Source organism: Strix aluco, chromosome 1 (assembly GCF_031877795.1).
Source record: "Strix aluco isolate bStrAlu1 chromosome 1, bStrAlu1.hap1, whole genome shotgun sequence".
Lineage (NCBI taxonomy): Eukaryota > Metazoa > Chordata > Aves > Strigiformes > Strigidae > Strix > Strix aluco.
The window spans coordinates 23,694,939-23,712,853 of NC_133931.1; the positions used below are offsets into that span (position 1 = coordinate 23,694,939).

The following is a 17,915-nucleotide window of genomic DNA, read 5'->3' on the forward strand; positions in this document are numbered from 1 at the left end:
AATACTTGTAAAAAATGATGGATGTTTTCATTAATGCAAACAATTGTTTAGGGAAATATAAAAAAAGAAAGTGCCTTTTAACTGTGTTTTAGGAAGATTTCTCACCAGTAATAAACACACTGATGAAAAGCATGTGCCGAGCAAAGTTGGGCTGAAATGTCAGGACACAGTACGTGGGAGGAACAAGGCTGTGTATTCAAAAAGAAATAGTTATTTCATTCTCATGGTAAATTACATTTTATTTTACAGTAAACTCTGTTTTCTTAATATGGTCAAGATTGATTTTCTTTTCTTTGTGTGCAGATGACTATTTTTGCTCTTCTGTTTAAATTTTGGCCAAAATTTTGTAAGTTTCGAAGCAATTTGGATAGTGACAAAATTCTACTTGCCTTGGAGAGAAAAAAGGGAAAAAAGATGCGAAAGAAGGAAGGCAAAACAGCAGAGGTAAGGCTCACAAAGTTTCAGGTGGCGGCTGATGAACTGCATAAACTCCTTCATGAGCAAACATACATGAATTCAAATATCCCTTCTCAGCCGGATCCAAAGCTACTGGAATATTTTTGTTAGAATTCAAGCTTTACATGTGACCCGGTCCTAGGGCGATTAGTTCCCAGTCCTGCCAATGCATATACATGTGTTTAACTTGAAGCAGATGAGTCAATGGAATACTCCTTTCATTAAGCAGAGGGGAAAATGTATTTTAGTCATCCTTTGTGCCAAGAGAAGAGCAAAAAAGAGGGCTGAACTAAAAAAAAACAAATCTATGTACAGTCCATGTGTACAATGGGTAACTGCAGACCTGTTTGTGCTTTCAGTATGTACTGTCCTATTTTAGAATTTACAGTTCTGGGTCACTATTGAAAGCAAAACCAAACCAAACCAGATTTCATATCTATTTTTCAGAGGAAGCATTTGAAAAGTCTGCACATTATTTTAAAAAATATTTATGTGCTAATTGCTTTGTATAGTCTTTGTCTTTGCTTGACTATTTCTCAGCTTTGACAGTGAAATTGTTAGACTGTTCACAATGAGTTTCCAGACAGTTTCAGTGCATTAGCAGAACTGTGACCTCTACAGTGGAATGTTTGCTTGTAAAATTATTTTTCTTGGAATTTTATTATTAAAATATAATGGATTTTTTTTTCTATTGATTATAGGCTTTGCAAAAGTTTATTTTTTATGAAATGTAATTGTTTGGCCAGCTTTGAGGAGAGAACATTCCTTTAAGGGCAGAGAAATTATTGGACTTGCAAACTATCATAAGTAGCATTAAAAGACCTTTACATATTTTAAATACCATGTACACATGTGTTGAGATGTTACTCGTGATGAGAACCACATGAGTACCTGGACAGATAAAGACATGTATGCCCATAAGAACACATATACATTGTTATCCTCTTTTAGACACATGAAAACTGAGGACCAGTGAAGCGTTACTCAAGGCCACACACCAATGTCAAGTGAAGTCTAAAATCCAAGAACTCATGTTGCTTTCTCCAAAGCACGTTGCGTCCATACAGATATGTCTGGCAAGGCCATTGGCAATACTTACAGTGCAAGAATGCAATATTTCAAAGTAATGCACTTTTGCGTTTTCACAGACTTATTTTTTCCATCTGTTTGTTGCCTGTCTATAAGATTTCTGATTAAGATCAAGGAAGTAAAGACCAATTCTTGGCCAGGAAGGCAAAAGCCTAGTTTTTATGGAGAACAAATGGGAAAGGTGAATTACCCTTCTAAGCTGGGAAATAGGGTAGGAAATTTTAGAAAGTGACAGAGAATGCAGTTCAGTAAACAGTTTGCAGACTATTCTCCTCACAAAAAATTATCAGTAAACCAGTTACCTTTTAAAATTTATTGAAAGAATAAGTGGAACAGATAATTTTTTGAAACCTTTTCCCTTTCTATTATTGTTTAAAGAATTTGCCATTCCCTGTTCTCTTGCCTGCGATTTCTGCCCCCTCAGTAACAACATAACTATTCAAATGATTTGGTATCCCTGAAGGATACTGATAAGGTTCATCCAACATAAGCGATAGCAGGCTCACTTGGCAGCTTGTAGAAGGTGATGGTTTCTTGGCATTTAAAATAATGTCAATGCTCCTCTGCCTCACCAGGTTCCTGTTGAAGGAGAGGAAAGCTCTGGCTGGGGTTAGAAGTTATAATTTTTTCTTTGTATTTCCCACCCTGCCCCCCTCCAGTCAGTTGCCATATTGGTTTTAAGTTTAGTGTCTGGGAGGCAGAGATGGGTAGGTACCGGGTTAAATAAACTAGAACATTCAATATAATGTGATTGCTTCAGTACTGAGCTGAAATAGTTGCTTTAAAAGATTCTGTCTTGGGAGAGTTTTCATGTATTTGTCGTTGGTGTGGCACAGCTATATGGGCTCATCTTTGGCCTGTCTGGGGATCTCTTCCTTTGTTAACTGCTAGATGCACATGCCACATACTTTAAAAAATATCACTAGTCACTTTTTGCAGACTGCCTTGATGCTAGTATTTGTAATTTGTTGTATACACAATTGCATTTTACCTCCAAAATAGATTTTGGATTTTTTGCTTTCAAGTGTACAAAATAGTTTTAACTTACACTGTAAATCTGTACATACTCCTTCCATGCCCTTAGCAGAGAAAGGTAAAACCATAAGCATTAATTTTCCTTTTCCATGTTTCCCTCATCTCTCTTTAAGCTTCTCAGCAGTAAGCTTATTTGTTAGTAAGTGATGTAATGTCATGGGGTATGACATTGCCATAGTGTTGCCTGATTTATTATGAGAAGACATTATTAAAGATCTCACTTAATTCACCATTGTCACTGAGAAAGCTAGCAAACATAAACTGCAGTATATTAGTAAACACGCTACTTCTGTACTTGCTTTGGCATCTCTGTTCCATCAGTTGAGTGTGCCACAGAGGTTAGTAAGCCTGCTTCTGGAGAGAAGATAAACATCACACTGCCCATGTGATGTCTGTGACTTTGGGCAGTTCTATACCCAAAAGTCACGCTTATAGATGATGGGTTCATAGGGCAGTGAGGATGATGAAGAAGTAAAAGACACTTTGGGAGCAAGGAAGTAGGATATTCTAATCCTTTTCCAGATCTTTCAGGGACTTTCTGAGTGACTTTGGGAACCATTTGACCTCTCTTTTTTCCTCACTTTCTCATTTGCAACATGGGAGGATTATGTTACTCACCTCATGGGGATGTTGTGGGGTTAGTTATGTGAGTTTAATAGGAACATTGATTAATGTTCATAAAGAGTTTTGGGATCATCAGACAGAACGTGCAAAGGTGCAGCCTTAGGAAAACACTAAAACAACACGAAAATGACAAATCACCAGAGCAGTTTGCCAAGGGTTATAATGCCTTGTCCTTCACTGTAAATGTTTTAAATCGATTGCCTGTTTTCCTAACACGTATACTGTAGTTCATTCACAGGTACTGGACCAAGCTGGAATTAATTGTGACAAATCCCATGTTCTGCATTTATACTTGAGGCCAAATTAGAGGATCACAATGGCCTCTGTCCTAAAAATATGTCTGTTGCAGATCTGCCCTCTCACTTAGCTGTATTTTGGAGCAGGTATTGAATCTGAAAGGATAGTCTGCAGGAGCGTAGAGGTCAGGACACTCTGATTAGGACAAAGAAATGTTTTAAAAAAGCATTATCTTCTGCTATTTTTTATTACACCCAACATGATGAATTATGAAATCGGGCATTACAAAACATTACTGCATATGACACTATCTCGTTTCCAATGCCAATTTTTGCTTTTTACTTTAGCTCAGTAACTACTGTTTACATCTAATTTTGAATTCTTATTATTGGCAGGGTAAAGAAGTGGGGACAAACCTCATTGGTCTGTCAAGCAGTGCTTTGGTAGATGAGTTTGGTGTGGAGAGAGGACCAGCATCATTTTCAGATGGATATGGGTGGCAGGTAAATAATAAACATGTTGCTTACAGATATCATTCAAGAGAGATAAAATGATCTTAGGAGAATGGGAAGGTGGAGATTGGTTTTGAATACTACTGTCACATAGTTCGTCAGTAACTGTTCATTCTTCTACAATTAACTTCGCTGTTATAAGTTTACCTACATTACAGGTTTATTTATTAATTTTTTTCAAGATTTAGGTTCTGAGTAGTATTAATATCTAACAACATATTAAGTCCTTTATCTGTGTAGATTTAAAAAGAATGTTTAAAGATAAATTGAAGAAAAGGAAGTTCAAGTCTTGAATAAGAAGCTTTTCATGACTTGTGAAATTAATATCCTGAAAGAACTTGGTTTAGGCTTGAGTCCTGTTCTGCTTGTATGTCAAAAGCTGAAGCTGAAGTAATTTAGGAAATCTAGGTATTTGGATAGAAAATCTGAGAGAAAATAGCTCTTTAGTATTTCTTCCACAACAACTCTCACGATGCATGAAATCTGTAGTGAAAAGGTAACAGTCATTTTATTGAGAAACAGGAATAACAGACATGCCACCTTGGGCACATTAAGGGCTCATTCATAGCTGAGCTGACACTTCCATAACATAATGGAGAATCTGTGCAACCACATAATCACAGCTATGTCATGCGATGCAGGAGTAAATTGCATTTCGGCCACTGCTTGTACTGCATAGAGCTCTTCCTGTGGCATTATGTTAGTGATCAGCAGAATATAGAAACAGGCAGTCTGAAATACCCCTAAAACCTGAAACCACGTGCAAACTCAGAGTGTTAAGCTCATGTTCTTATCCCTTAAATGGACCTTTTTACTTTTCATACCTATTTAAAAAAAAAAAAAAAGAGTGAGTTGAGTGAGCCAGTACATCAATGTCTTATGCCTAAGCCTTCAAAAAGAGGCAGGTAATTGCAGAAAGAGCAATAATCTTTTATAGAGCAGTTTTATCTCCAAGCCTCTTTCTGCTATAGGAAAATGCTAGAAGTTCTTCTTATTGAGTAATGACATGATGAATTAGCCCCAAACTTCTTATGCTGTAGGGGGAAAAAAAAAAGTCCAAATAAAAGTACAGTTCGCACACTGATTTGGGAGAGTGACCTAAAATTTACATGGAACCGGAACTGTGGCTGTTGCAATGTAAAGAGCAACATTTGTTCCTTAGAAAAGGAAAGGATGACACTTCCAGTTGATCTGCCTCTAGTGGTAGCAACATTCTGCCGGAGAGGGCAGGCAGAAAGAACTGTGAGGCTAATGAGACCTTTGATGACTTGAGAAAGGACACACTGGAAGGATGGGGCAGGGAGATAAAATCAAGTCCTCAATAGCATAAAAGACTTTTATTTTGGGAGGGGAAAGGTCTGCTGTATTTAGGTTTTGAAGACAAAAGGAGAGAGAATAGGACTCAGACCAGGGATGGAAAATAAATGTATGTAAACATCTTATCTATCAAACTTGCTTAAATTGCATTTAATGGCATTTTGAGATTTGCTTATTTGCAGCAATAATATTTTTCCCATGATTCCAGTATTGTTATGACAAAACTTATGTTCTTAATAATTGTGATTATTCAGTAACAGAGATATAACATAAACAAGTTTTTTGTCTCACTGTTGAAATGGACCAGGAACTACAGTGATTTGGTCTGGAGGCTGATGGTTTTTAATGGTTCTTGCAGGCTTCCTGGTCCTATTCCAAGTACATAGAAGCCTTGGAGCAGGAGAGAATACTCCTGAAAATGCAAGAAGATCTGGAGAAAACCTCATCATCATTCCTTACAGGTTGTTAACCAAGCTCTGTAGTTTAGGACAAGCTTATACCTTAGGTGAAATTCTCTCAGTATAAGGACTTTGCTCTCCTTTGAAGTTACATACATAAACCTCTGCCTCTCTTATGTTGCCTGCAGGGGAGTTGCTCTCTGCACCATACTCACGAGTCACAAGTTTTCTAAGAAAGGGAAAGTGAAAGTTGCAGAGTATTAGCATTGCTTTTACTGCAGAGAGGAATATGGGCATTTCTTCATTTTGCAGAGTGACATTGCAATCATATTTGGTTGACATACATATTTCACCCATCTGGCTTCTTGTGCTTCATCAACTTACATACAACCAGAGAGATGAAACTTTTTTTCACCAGTTTGTCAGTATGCTTTTGGGTGATGTAAGAGGCATTGCTTCATCCTTGTTTCAGCGGTGAATATCCTCTTAGGTCTTTCCCAAGGATATTATGACCTACTTGTTCATTTAATAGCTCCATTTAGCAGTGGGGCTAGCAATAGCACTGTGTAATATTAAATCTCTTCAGTTTCCCATAATTTTAATTTTCTTTCCATATACAGGTACCTCGTCTATGTCCTTCCCAAAGCCTGGAAACTCTGAAAAATCCACTGTTTCTCCAAAGAGTAGTGTGATTTTTGAGAAACAGTCAAATCTTTCCAAAAAACAGAAAGTGAGTACCAGACTGCCAACAAGTGTGCTTTGAAATTTGGATTGCCAAAAGCTAGTTTTCCTGCTGTCAGTGCTGATGCTCATTAGTAGCAAGTTATCCCACTCCAAATCACATTTAACTGAAGCTGTACAGCCTTAACATGAAGGCAAGATTATTTTTAACTCCAACCATGGTTAGTGGACCTAATGTTGACCAGATGAAATTTTGTTGCAAAATGGTAGTCTCTGAAATGCAGTCATCTAAGCTTTCCAGTTAAAATATTTTAAATAGGAGCATGAGATGACTGGAGGAAACTCAGACCCCATGGAGTTACTGGCAAGTGCCTGACACAGAACTAGCAATAGATCATCTCTACTGAAGCCAATTAAATATTAGAATGGGAGAAAGAAGTGGGACAACAAAGAGATCTGATAAAGACAGAAAAACAGATTTTGCTTCAAAGCTTGAAAAAAAGCTAGATGGAAGAATCCCCTGGAGGTTGTTTTTTTTTTTTTTTTTTTTTTTAAGCCTATGCTGAAATTAGATGGACTTAAAAAAAACCCCAGAACTTGGACTATTGCTCCCTTTCCTTCTCTGCTCCTCCTGCTTCTTCTAATTCTGTACTTCAACACTGCTATTTTAGGCAAGTTGGTGTCCTGCCCTAGCTAGTCCTTCCAAACTTCCCAGTGTCTGAACACACTCTTCCTGTGGCAGCATTTTCTCTATGTGGCTTCAGAGAAAACTGCAGCATTCCTTGGTCTTCCCTCATGTTCTCTTCCTGCCCTCTTATCACCTCCTCTAGTTACAGTTCAAGTTATACAGTTGTCTTGGACCTTATGCACTTCTGCAGGTGTTACTATATTTCATACATTTATGCCTTTTTGTAGTGCAGTTCTGCTTCACACACATCAGTGTGGGCATTCCTTGTGCAGGGGCTGTGGTCCTGCTCTGCAGCTGAGAAACCCCCAGGTGGGACCAGTGCTCAAAGAGGGCCAACAAGGCACCTGCAGTCCTTGCTGCAGACCAGTGCAGCAGTCCTTGGCCAACCCTGGTATTCAAAACCTGAGAGCTGCATTCCTGCCAGGCATCAGGCTGTGGTACAGGCTAACACAATGAGAAAATAGAGGTCTTGAGCAGTTTGAGAGGTCTCTCCCACCAGCCTCAGTTGCAGCCCACTCTCAAATACCACTGAAAATTTGCCTGCCCTGCCCAGTCCCTCCAAATAGCTCAAGTGTTCCCACTGCCTTTGAGTGGTTTCCTCTTCTTCCATCATGACCCTCTGGCGGTTCTCCTCAACCACGCTCTCTGTGGTGATCTGATCACTCTGCTGGTGGGGTGAGACATCTACAAAAGACCACTGCTGCTTTTGATGGGACAGCTTCTCTCCACTTTGTTGCAGAGGAGGTCACACCTTGTGTATTGGGTATAAATTGAGAGGTGCTGGCAGTGGGGGGTCTGTAGGGGTGGCCTCTGTGAAGGGAGGCCAGGGCTGCCTCGTGCCGGACACAGCCGGCTCCAACGGACCCATCACAGGACACAGCTGAGCCCATCAGCCAAGATGGTGGCACCTTGGGGACACATATTTAAGAAAGAGCAAAGAAAGCTAGAGAGAGGGGAGGAAGGAATAAAAAGAGTGAAAAATAACAGAGGGAACACCAAGGCCAGAGGAGGAGGAGCTCTATAGTGGAACACATATTCCCTGCATCCTGTGGAGGACCCCTGCTGCAGCAGAGGAAAAGAGTGAGAAGGAAGAAGGGACTTCCCAGTGCCTCACTGAAGGGACTGAGTTCAACCTGTGGTGATAACAAGGAGGGGAGGAGAGGTGCTTGAAGTGAACTTGAACCTGGGAAAGGTGGAGGAAAAGTGTTTTCTCTAAGTGTGTAAATGTTTGTTTCTTCTTTTTCTTGTTTTTGTTTCCTACTACCCAAATCAGTAATGATTTATTCTAACTGGCAATAAATTAATTTCCCCAATTTGATTCTGTTTTGCCTGTAACAGTGTTTGGTAAGCAATCTCCCTGTCTTTAGCGTGACTCACAAGCTTTTGCTTTCCTGTTTTTCCTCTTTTCTTCCCTTGTCCTGCTGGATGAGAGCAGGGAGTGAGTGAGCAGCTGGGTGGGAGACCGGCTGCTAGTGAGGGCTAAGCCAGCTGCACCTTGTTTCTCTCTTTTTGATACATTTATTGAAGAACTGTTCTGACTATTTCAACTGGTTGCAACACAGCAATGACATTCTCTTACCTTTTGCAGGGAGATTAAAATCTTTCTCAGGAAGGGAATGCAGAGACATTCAGTGAAGGTGGGCAGGAGACACAAGAATAATGTGCATGCAAGGTTTGTCTTTATGTTTCCAAAGCAAAGATGTTGACTTGAAATATTAAGAGCCATGGGACATTAGTCAAGGGTAGGAAATAAACATCTTTCAATGTGTTCCATATCAACATGATTGTGATACTGACTCTTGTGTTACTCATTTGTTTAATAGTACACCTGGAGGCTCAAATCAGAGTAAGATTCCATGGTACAAGCAACTAGGTGGTCTTGGTCCTAAAGATATTATAATCAAACCCAGTTCTTCAGTGTCTGATCTAATGAATAAGTAAAACAGTGCATTGAACTGACAGCCCTGAATCAGTGTGTCTTGGCACACTATGTTTTCAGTACTGCAATTCACACAACTTTTATTTGTCAAGTATAACTCATGAGGTGTCTGAGCTATCATAAAATCAAACACTGTTGTGGTTGTCCTGGTCCAAAGTACACCCTCTGCCTCACTTCTGAGTTTTGGTCCACAGGAAAGGCTTAAAATATATCAGAACACAGATGTGATTGAGAACTTCTGTAAAACGTCATTCCTCCGAAGGCATTTCTCCCTGGAAGGTTGCAGAAGCTCATAGCTCTTGTGTAGCTCTCCCTACTTTCTTGCTTCTCTTTACAATTTTAAGAGTTTTAAGAAGAACCAGGGCACAGTTGATGTTGGGACTAGGGCCAAAGGATTAATTGGAGAGTTAAGAGGGGGCAGGGACAGAATTAACTGCTAGGCAGGGGACAGGATGATGATAGGCCTCTCCATATTTTTCAGACCACTTTAAACACCAGTCCTCAGCCACAAAGTTGTTGGCTCCATTCTTCTCTACATGTGTGCAACGCATGTAAAAGAAAGGCAGACCAGCGAGCTCTAGCTTGCTGAGTTCCCAAGGACTACCCCTGAGTTAGGGGTGGGATTGTCTTTTGCTACCCCTCCCAAGTGGTAGCTAAGGACAACTAATGGTCTTTTTCTTTTTCACTCGTGACACAATGACCAGGAATTGTATGGATTTCCATCAGGATTTGCTTCAGACAGGCTGGCAGGGAAGACACTTGCTTTCATATAGCTTTTATATAACTTTCATTTAGCTGCCATGCTCATATATCCTCGCAGAAGGAGCAAGGGAGATCATTGGTTCGGTTCCTACTTTCCCCACAGTTCAAAGACAGAGTTTGCTTCATGCTTATCTCCATTCCTTCTGTGTCTGGGTTGTTTGCTTATGTGACATTACCTGAGAAAGATGTCTTGGGTGGAAGCCACAAGGGAGTAAAACATAATATTCTTGTTCCTGTTTCTCATATTTTCCCGAATTTCACAGATGCAATAAAATTTAATGCTCAGTACATCTGAGGATGGTGGAATGTAGCATCTTGTAGTAAGCAGGGCACATGTGGTACTGTGTGGCCTACCACTCATTAATGTGAAAGGCAAAGAAGAATCATGAAATGCCATAAATGCAGTGATGTAAGTCAGGCTAAAAAACACGTGAAAGGCCACCTTCTAGTGCTGTGGTCAGTACAGTGCACGCAACCAAATGCTGGAGTGCAGCAGTCAGTTTCTGTTTTGTTGTACTCTTGCCTTCATGGCATTTTGAGATAGTTAAATAGCATGCAGACAATGCTTATCTTATGCTGGTAGCTTTGACTTGAATCATACTTGGATTACTTGTAAAATGAAAAATATTATACAGATATTTGTCACAGATGATAAAACTTGTGAATATGTTCCAGCCTTGCCAAATTGTTAACAAGAATCTACCAGCCCCCATGCAAAAACTACTGTCCCAGACAGTTACTATGATTAATACCATGCACATTTATCAAACTTCAAAACAAACAAACAAAAAGTGCTTCATGTACTTCAATGAGTGAGTAGAACTTTGCTCAGTAGAATGGCTCTATCCATTCAAAGTTTTGCAAACTGATGGTAACTCTCAATCCAGTTTGCAGTTCTGTTTCCATGTTAACTGAAATATATATGCATGTATATTTGCGTGTATATTCACAGACATGCACCATCATTTATAGGCCATATATTTAGTATGCAACTGAGGAGGATCACATGTATTACTAGTGCTAGAAATACATGTCATATCATTATGCCCATTTCATGGGTTAATTTTAAAGACATATTGAGCAGTTGGACAGGGAATATATTAAAAGACAGGGACCCTTTCATTTCTGGGTTACTGAATCTAATCTGATCCAATGGCAGATACCCTGTAATTGTTATTTGGTGATACATCTGAATAGTGGTTTTAGGCTCGTCCTGAGGAATCAAGTAATGACTACTACCAGTTCCAGCAGAGAGCCTGAGAACTGAACAGGTATAGAGACTAAACATTATTGTTCTGAATGATGACTCTATATCACCTCAGAAAGCCTGCACTGCTATCAGTTTTTTATCTTGTTCTTGAGATCTATTCTCTCTCAGGTTGCTGATCAACCACCTATGTAAGCTCAGCAGTTTTTAATGGGCTAGAAAAGGTTTACTTAACAATCCTAGTCCCTTTAGATAACTAAAACTTTATTCCTTGTTTATTTTAATTCTGTATACTTTGGGACTTTCAGAAGTCTACAGCAGAACAACAGCTCTCTATGGAGTTTGCTGTTACAGTAAAAAAACCCCAATTCTCTTTTCAGAAACCTGCAAACCTAGAAACACTTCTGGATAGATTTATGCTTTAGTGGCATTCAAAACACACAGTTCAATCATATTCATTCAGACTTACTTTTGTTGTTTACTTCCAAGTAATGCAACATATTGGGACTGTTTTGGAATTTTTTTAAGCCATCATTTGGATTCATAAATATTTACACTCATATGCTATTACTGTGTATTTCACTTTTCTCTCATCAGACCTGGCATATTTATTAAAACATTTTATAATCTTTGAGGGTGCAGTCCTGAAGTTGCTCATGCAGGTACTTTTGATATCAACACAAGCTGTGACTACGAACTTCAGGAAGGGCCTTTATACATTTTGCTTTGACTTCTCTCCTGCTACTGAATGACACAAATATCAGACTATGAGATAAACTCCTGAAAATATGTAGTGCTGGATTATGTTACTATGGTGCACACTTACAATAGTTTACAAGAGTGGTAAGGGATGGTCACCAGACTATTTAAAAAGGGGCAAAATGCTTTCTCTTTCGTCTGTACAATGCTGCTCTGCTATTACCTCTGTATTCTTCACGATGTCTTTTTAGTGACTGTTTCTTAAAGTATTATTAATGGGGAACAGTCTCAGACTCTGAGCTGTGGATTTGTTTGTCCCCTTCAAGCTGTGGAAATCTAGTATTTAATCATCAGGCATGGAGATCAGCAATGAAGAGAGGTGCTTTGCAGACACAGCAGTAGACCAGATTCAGCAGACCTAGTTTCTATTATTGCTTCTCTTATTATACAGTACTGGTTAGCCAAGGCCAGACTGGTTTGTGCCACATCTGTAGAATCATTGTGACTCACTTTGCAAATATGTTTGACTTAAAAAAAAAGAGAAACCTGCATTAATGAAGTTTACAGATAAAAACATCAATGAACTGGGTATTTTCATAAATGTTGGGACCCTTAGTTTCCTGCTGTTGAGAGTATGAAGAAATGGCAGGTGTCCCTTCATTGCTCCTTCTGTGCCTTTAGCCCTGTACCGTATTACAGACTTGGGGACATTTTCTATCCTCTACCACTTGTACGCTTGTGAAATGGCCAGCCTCAATCCCACCCAACACTATATTGCTCTAGTCAAAACTATTGACTTTAGCTTGTGTGTGTGTAAAAATGATTGAAAAGAGACCAGATGTTTCAAAGTTCTGTCCCAAACTTGGAAAAGAAAATCCTTAAATTATTTATATTTCTAATATTAAATACTGGGCCAAACTGATCACTGTGCAGTTGTATGTGGCCAGTGGAGCTCCAGTAATCCAACTTGAATTTGACATGTTTAAACTGTCTCATTACATTCAACTGATGATTTTTGTTACTGCTTTTTTATAGAAATGCTTTTAGTTAGTCATTGTGAATCACATGTGAATACAGCTAAAATGGGGTTAACTGGTATTTTTTTTAAGCTCATGGAACATTGCTGGTTCTAATACATTCAGTAGTTACTGTAAAATGTTAGGGAAAGACAGGTTTGAACAAAAATTTTAGATCTGGATCTGTACTCACAGTTCAAACCTACCTCTAATGGCCTGATTTGGAGCATTCCCAGAATTTCAGAGAGTTACAATTCACATCTGTGTTTCTAACTCCTTCATGCATGATTGTTTGAATGTGCACTTTTGGAACAGGTCCATGTCTAATAGGCTAAATTGTAGTTCCCAAATCAGAAGCCACATGGTATTGCTATACAGTTTTTTATTTTTCCTCATATTACATAGCCTTCAAATAAGATTCTGTCAATCTAGCACTTTGGATTAATACAAAACACCGAAGTCTACACCTTCTACCTACCTGCTAATGAACTCACACATTTTGATTTCTACCAGTGATTTAGTAAAGCATTTGCACAATGGCCATGATGGATAGTTGTCTGCCAAGTAATAATTTATCAGAGCACTGGAGCAGACTGGAATTATGCAGGACCACTAAACTGTCCTAATATGGTAAGGGTAGTCAAGGTATAGATGAGATTTTCTTATTTTTAATATTCATTGAGCCAAGTTAATTTATGTCAAGTGCAGGCTGCATTTACTTGGTTTTTCCTCTATTTTACTACCAATTAAAATATTTTAGTTTCATGGTAACATATGTGAAAGTGTTGACAACAGCATTGCTTATTCCACATGTTAATTATGTATTTGTTCAGAGTATGCTGACGAACTGTGTGCATTTCTATGTTAAGTTTTCATTTCATGTCAAAGGAAGAGTGGAAATGTAGTAAGTGGATTTGTGCTTTTAATTTTAGGTATTTCTTTTTCCTCTAAAACGATGTTGTACATGACTCCTCTCTACCGTATGAGATTGAAAATCTTTTGTTGGCAAGAAGTTTAAAAAGAAAGTAATACTCGCTTCTCAGAAAAGGATTTCTGAACAAAGCAAAACAATTGTGCCATTAATGAGAAGGTTAAATGCAAATGACAAGGCAAGCAAGAAAAAAACACAGCATCACACTCAAGGAATGCACAGGCATACAATAGCTTAGGTAGTATTTCCCATCTGTCAAAGTCAGTAAATGCAGTTATTTCACTGGAAATATTCATAGCCATGGTGCCTATGGCTCAGTAAATGCAAACAACAAGCTTATAGCATTCTTAGTAGTTTTCACCCATAGGCAACTAAATGAATTTCATCTCAGCTGTGAGACCCAAGTGATCAGTACTGGTTTTGTAAACCCCAGACCCTGATTGGTTTGAATACCACTCATTCCTGAAAAAGGTACTTTGGGAATCAAATCTGTCACATCTCAAGATTAATTTACATCTTTACGGTTTTGTATGTGTATATATGTGTGCAGGCATGTATACATGACTATAAAAGCTGTACTTCATGGATTTGTCTGTGCTTGTGTGCATATATATATACACACTATACACGTTTATGCATAAAATTAACTTGTTTGGTAAGCTATTTTACTGTCATAATCACATAGGGCTTAAGTTTGGTATATCATCTTTTTACTAAAACAATATTCCAACCATTTTCTTCTCTGTATTTTTCTGAATGAAGGTCTTTGTGTTTCATTAAACTGTTTGAGTTTGTACTCACTTGCATTTAAGAAGACAGAGACATTACACTTGCTTTGTTGAGGAATATGGCTCTTTCCAGAGGTCTGCACGGCTGCTGCAAAGAGAAAATAAATGCACTTTTTGGGAGTTCTTTTTCCTCTAGAAAACATATGCTAGAAAAAAATTAACTTTCTCTGTTTTTTCTCCCAAATGAGAAAGTAATTAACAGCATGTGTTGGGCCATTGACTAAATACTACGATAAATGATTTACTATTTTCAAGCTAATGAATTGAATGCTTGATCCAAAAAAGGAAAGTGTGTATGGTTGTGTTCATCATCCAGTTACGACCTTCCAGTTCAAAGATCATCTTAACTCCTTGCTGCCTGATCCTGAAATTTGCTGAATGTATTGAAACTCATTCTCTTAATTAATGTCTCTGGAGGTGCTCAGCACCTGGCAGTAGTAGGCCTTCAAGAAATCTGTCCAAAGGATGAAAACAGTGATATTTTTTTTTTGGAGTGAAACACCAGGAAAGCACGGCTTTGTCACTGCAGCTCCACATGAAAGTATATGAAAAAAAAAACAAAGGAAAACAAAATTGAAACACAGAAATACATAGGCTTAGTTGGGTTTGCCAAGGTAATGTAGTACTAATCACAGATTGTATTTCGAGATAATAATTAAGCATTGGAGAAAAACTGCCCAGAGAGTTTTTGGTATCCTTATTGTCATCAGAGGGGTTCTAAAAAAAGATAAGATATGCACATCTGCCAGGAATGACTATTTTCAGACCCATATTGGGGCAGGGGAGTGAGTAGATGAACTCTTGAGGGACTTATTTTCTCTGAATCCATATTCAGTTTGTTCTGAATGCAAAAGCTTAGCCTCTGCTAAGGAATCTTATGAGAGTCAAGGGCCATGACACTTCATTTGCTCTGCACCCGAAACTCCCACTGAAGCCAATTATTCAATCTAATTTAACAAAGACCACAGCTTCTCTGGCTGTGCAATTGTTGGTAACCATCAACAAACTGATTCATCTACGATTGGGCCAAATGTTACAAAATCTGTTTCTGAGTTCTTGTTTGTACCCCCATCACAAGATTACACCAAAATTAAAGCATGCAGTACTTGAACTAACTTCAAAGGCTGAGCTTGCACTTCTAGCTAGTTCAGCCTTTTTATTGGTTCATGTTTTCCATTTGGCTTCAACATCCTGTTCCTTACTGATGCCGTTCTAGAGTTTCATTTACAAATATTACATCCCTGGTTAGTGAGCCATGCTAATTAATACTGTGGTGGAGGCTATGGATTATAGTAATCTCATGCCTCCTGCTTGGAAAAATGCTGCAATTTTTCCAGACGTTTACATGTAATGCCATATTGAACATGGCCAAATTTGTCTTAGGAAAATGTATCCTGAACTCATTTAAGGAGAATATATTTAACTAAGGTTGCTTATGCTGTTATCTATTGCCAGTTTTGTTAATCATGAAGCTCAAAAATTTCAGTGCAGTAGAAATCTGAGATCCACAATTTCCTAATTAGATTATTTCAAACAAAACAGTAAAGTTAAAACAGGCTGGTTTAAGTATACATATTTTTAAAAGTTTATGCCAATAACAAGTTTGTTAAAAAAACAAGAACAGATGATTTGACTACTTTCTGGAAGCCTCACACGTCTGCGCCTCACCTTTCAAACCTGGGACCACAACCTGACATGGATTTTAGCTCCACTGGGGTTTTTGTAGTCAGAGGCTCCTTGGGACTGCAAGTATTGCCAAAGTTATGATTGTAAAGAAAATCTATTATATTTGCAGTACCATCAAATATCAAATAAAAGCTACAGAGCTTTTACATAACATAGCAATCCTAAATTGATAGGTTCTGCCAACACCAAAATAAACAAAAGCAATAGCATTTTTTAGGAAGAGGGGATATCTTTTATTAGGCCAGGTGATGTAATTGGAAACAACGGACAAGCTTTCAGGCTCACAATTTGTTCACCAGGTCATAAAGAGGTCAAGAAATACATCATCTCTGGGGTACTCATTATTTTATTTTTGTTTTTAATTGTGTTTGTGAACTCTCTTTTCATAATGGACACAATTTGGTTGACATGACTGCATTATGATAATACAAGTCACAACAAATCTGAAAGAGACACCCCTCACTCCTTCTAGACTGTCATTGCAGACCCAGAAAGGAAAACTTGCCTACATCTCATAACACTTACCATGTCATCACCTCAACATGAACTAAAACAGACTAAAATGAGAGGTTTAGAAACCTATAAGAAAAGGTCTAAAAACTTGCCAAAGGAAACAACTGCAAAAGCATCACTTTACACATAACCTGGGTCAGTCTTTTTTGTCAGAATGAGCTCTGTATTGTCCTGGGTGAATTGAATAAAGGGCATAGATGTCTCTAGGTTAAATCCTACAGCTGCACATTTTTAGGTGTCACTCTCTTGGGGTGCAGTCCCTAACAGGAGCAAGACCTCCTCTCTGTGCAGCTTGCTCCTCTGAGAGGAGCACACTGAGCTGAGAGCTGCCCAGAGCAAGCATGTTGAACCTAACCAAGGAAGAGGCCAAATGTAGTGCCTTGTGGAGAGTGAGTCCAATCGATCTGAAGGAGGCTTTTCCACTTCATAGCCACTGTTCTACATCCACAGGTAAGTTGGTTTGTCATTTCCTGTGAGAATGAATTCCTTGAACAAAATTATAGCTGTATGAACAGCAGCAGTTGGCCACTTTTTGCTTTCCTGGAGGTTAGATGATCACTGGTTACATCTAGGAAAAATAGAAGCTAACAAAAGGTTTGGTCTAAACACTGTTAAGGTATGAAGAACACTCCTTATTTCAATGGCTTTGGACTGCTGAAGGGTACGCATGAATCTTCTGCTCAGACTGACTGTAACGCATCCATGATCAAGGAGGGGAGTACTGGTAAATAAATGTACCAGGTGCTTCCGTGTACAGACTCACCAGGATCGCTGGGTGGGTCATGCAGACATTGTCTGCAATACGATAGCTCCCGTATGGTAGATGATGTTTGGAGCTAGAGAACTTTGCCTTGTGTGAAACTAAACCATGTCACAGCATATCAACAAAACTGTGCTTTGAAAAGTAGTGTGAAAAGCTTGGGCTTTTGTCCTTGTGTTGTGGTCCTTGCTTTCATTTTCAAGAGGAACTCTGCCCCCGTGCTGTTCTTACCCTGGACACTTTCTGGAGCTGAACCCAGGTTAGGAATGCTTGTGGCCTACATCTGATGGGCTGTCAGTTGCTGAGATGGGACTGTAGAGACTGAATTACATGTAACAATTTTATGTGTTGACTGGCTGATGTGTAGATTGGAGTGTTTGTCTGTAAAGGTGGCTTAACTCCACAGGTTCCTGGAAAAACAAGGACGAGGAATGAAAATCTTTCTGAGAGTAAGGCACCTCTACGCAAATACAGAGGGGTAAAGGAACAGTATAAAAACATTGTCTTTGATGACTATTTCCATTGCAGACAGGCTACACAACATTTAAAAACACAAAGACAGAAGAATCCTGGCATC

The 17,915-nt window shown here is 38.8% G+C and overlaps 1 protein-coding gene across 1 annotated transcript in view; it reads left to right on the plus strand.

Annotated features, from left to right (window-relative positions):
• Positions 1-7,943, plus strand: part of RGS22 (regulator of G protein signaling 22) — a 62,018-nt gene extending 54,075 nt beyond the window's left edge. Inside the window, exons 23-26 of the mRNA XM_074846833.1 lie at positions 304-465; positions 3,837-3,944; positions 5,629-5,731; positions 6,289-7,943. Coding sequence (XP_074702934.1) covers positions 304-465; positions 3,837-3,944; positions 5,629-5,731; positions 6,289-6,431 — 516 coding nt within the window. The 3' untranslated portion in view covers positions 6,432-7,943. The remainder of the gene's footprint in view (positions 1-303; positions 466-3,836; positions 3,945-5,628; positions 5,732-6,288) is intronic.
• The last annotated feature ends 9,972 nt before the right edge of the window (positions 7,944-17,915 follow it).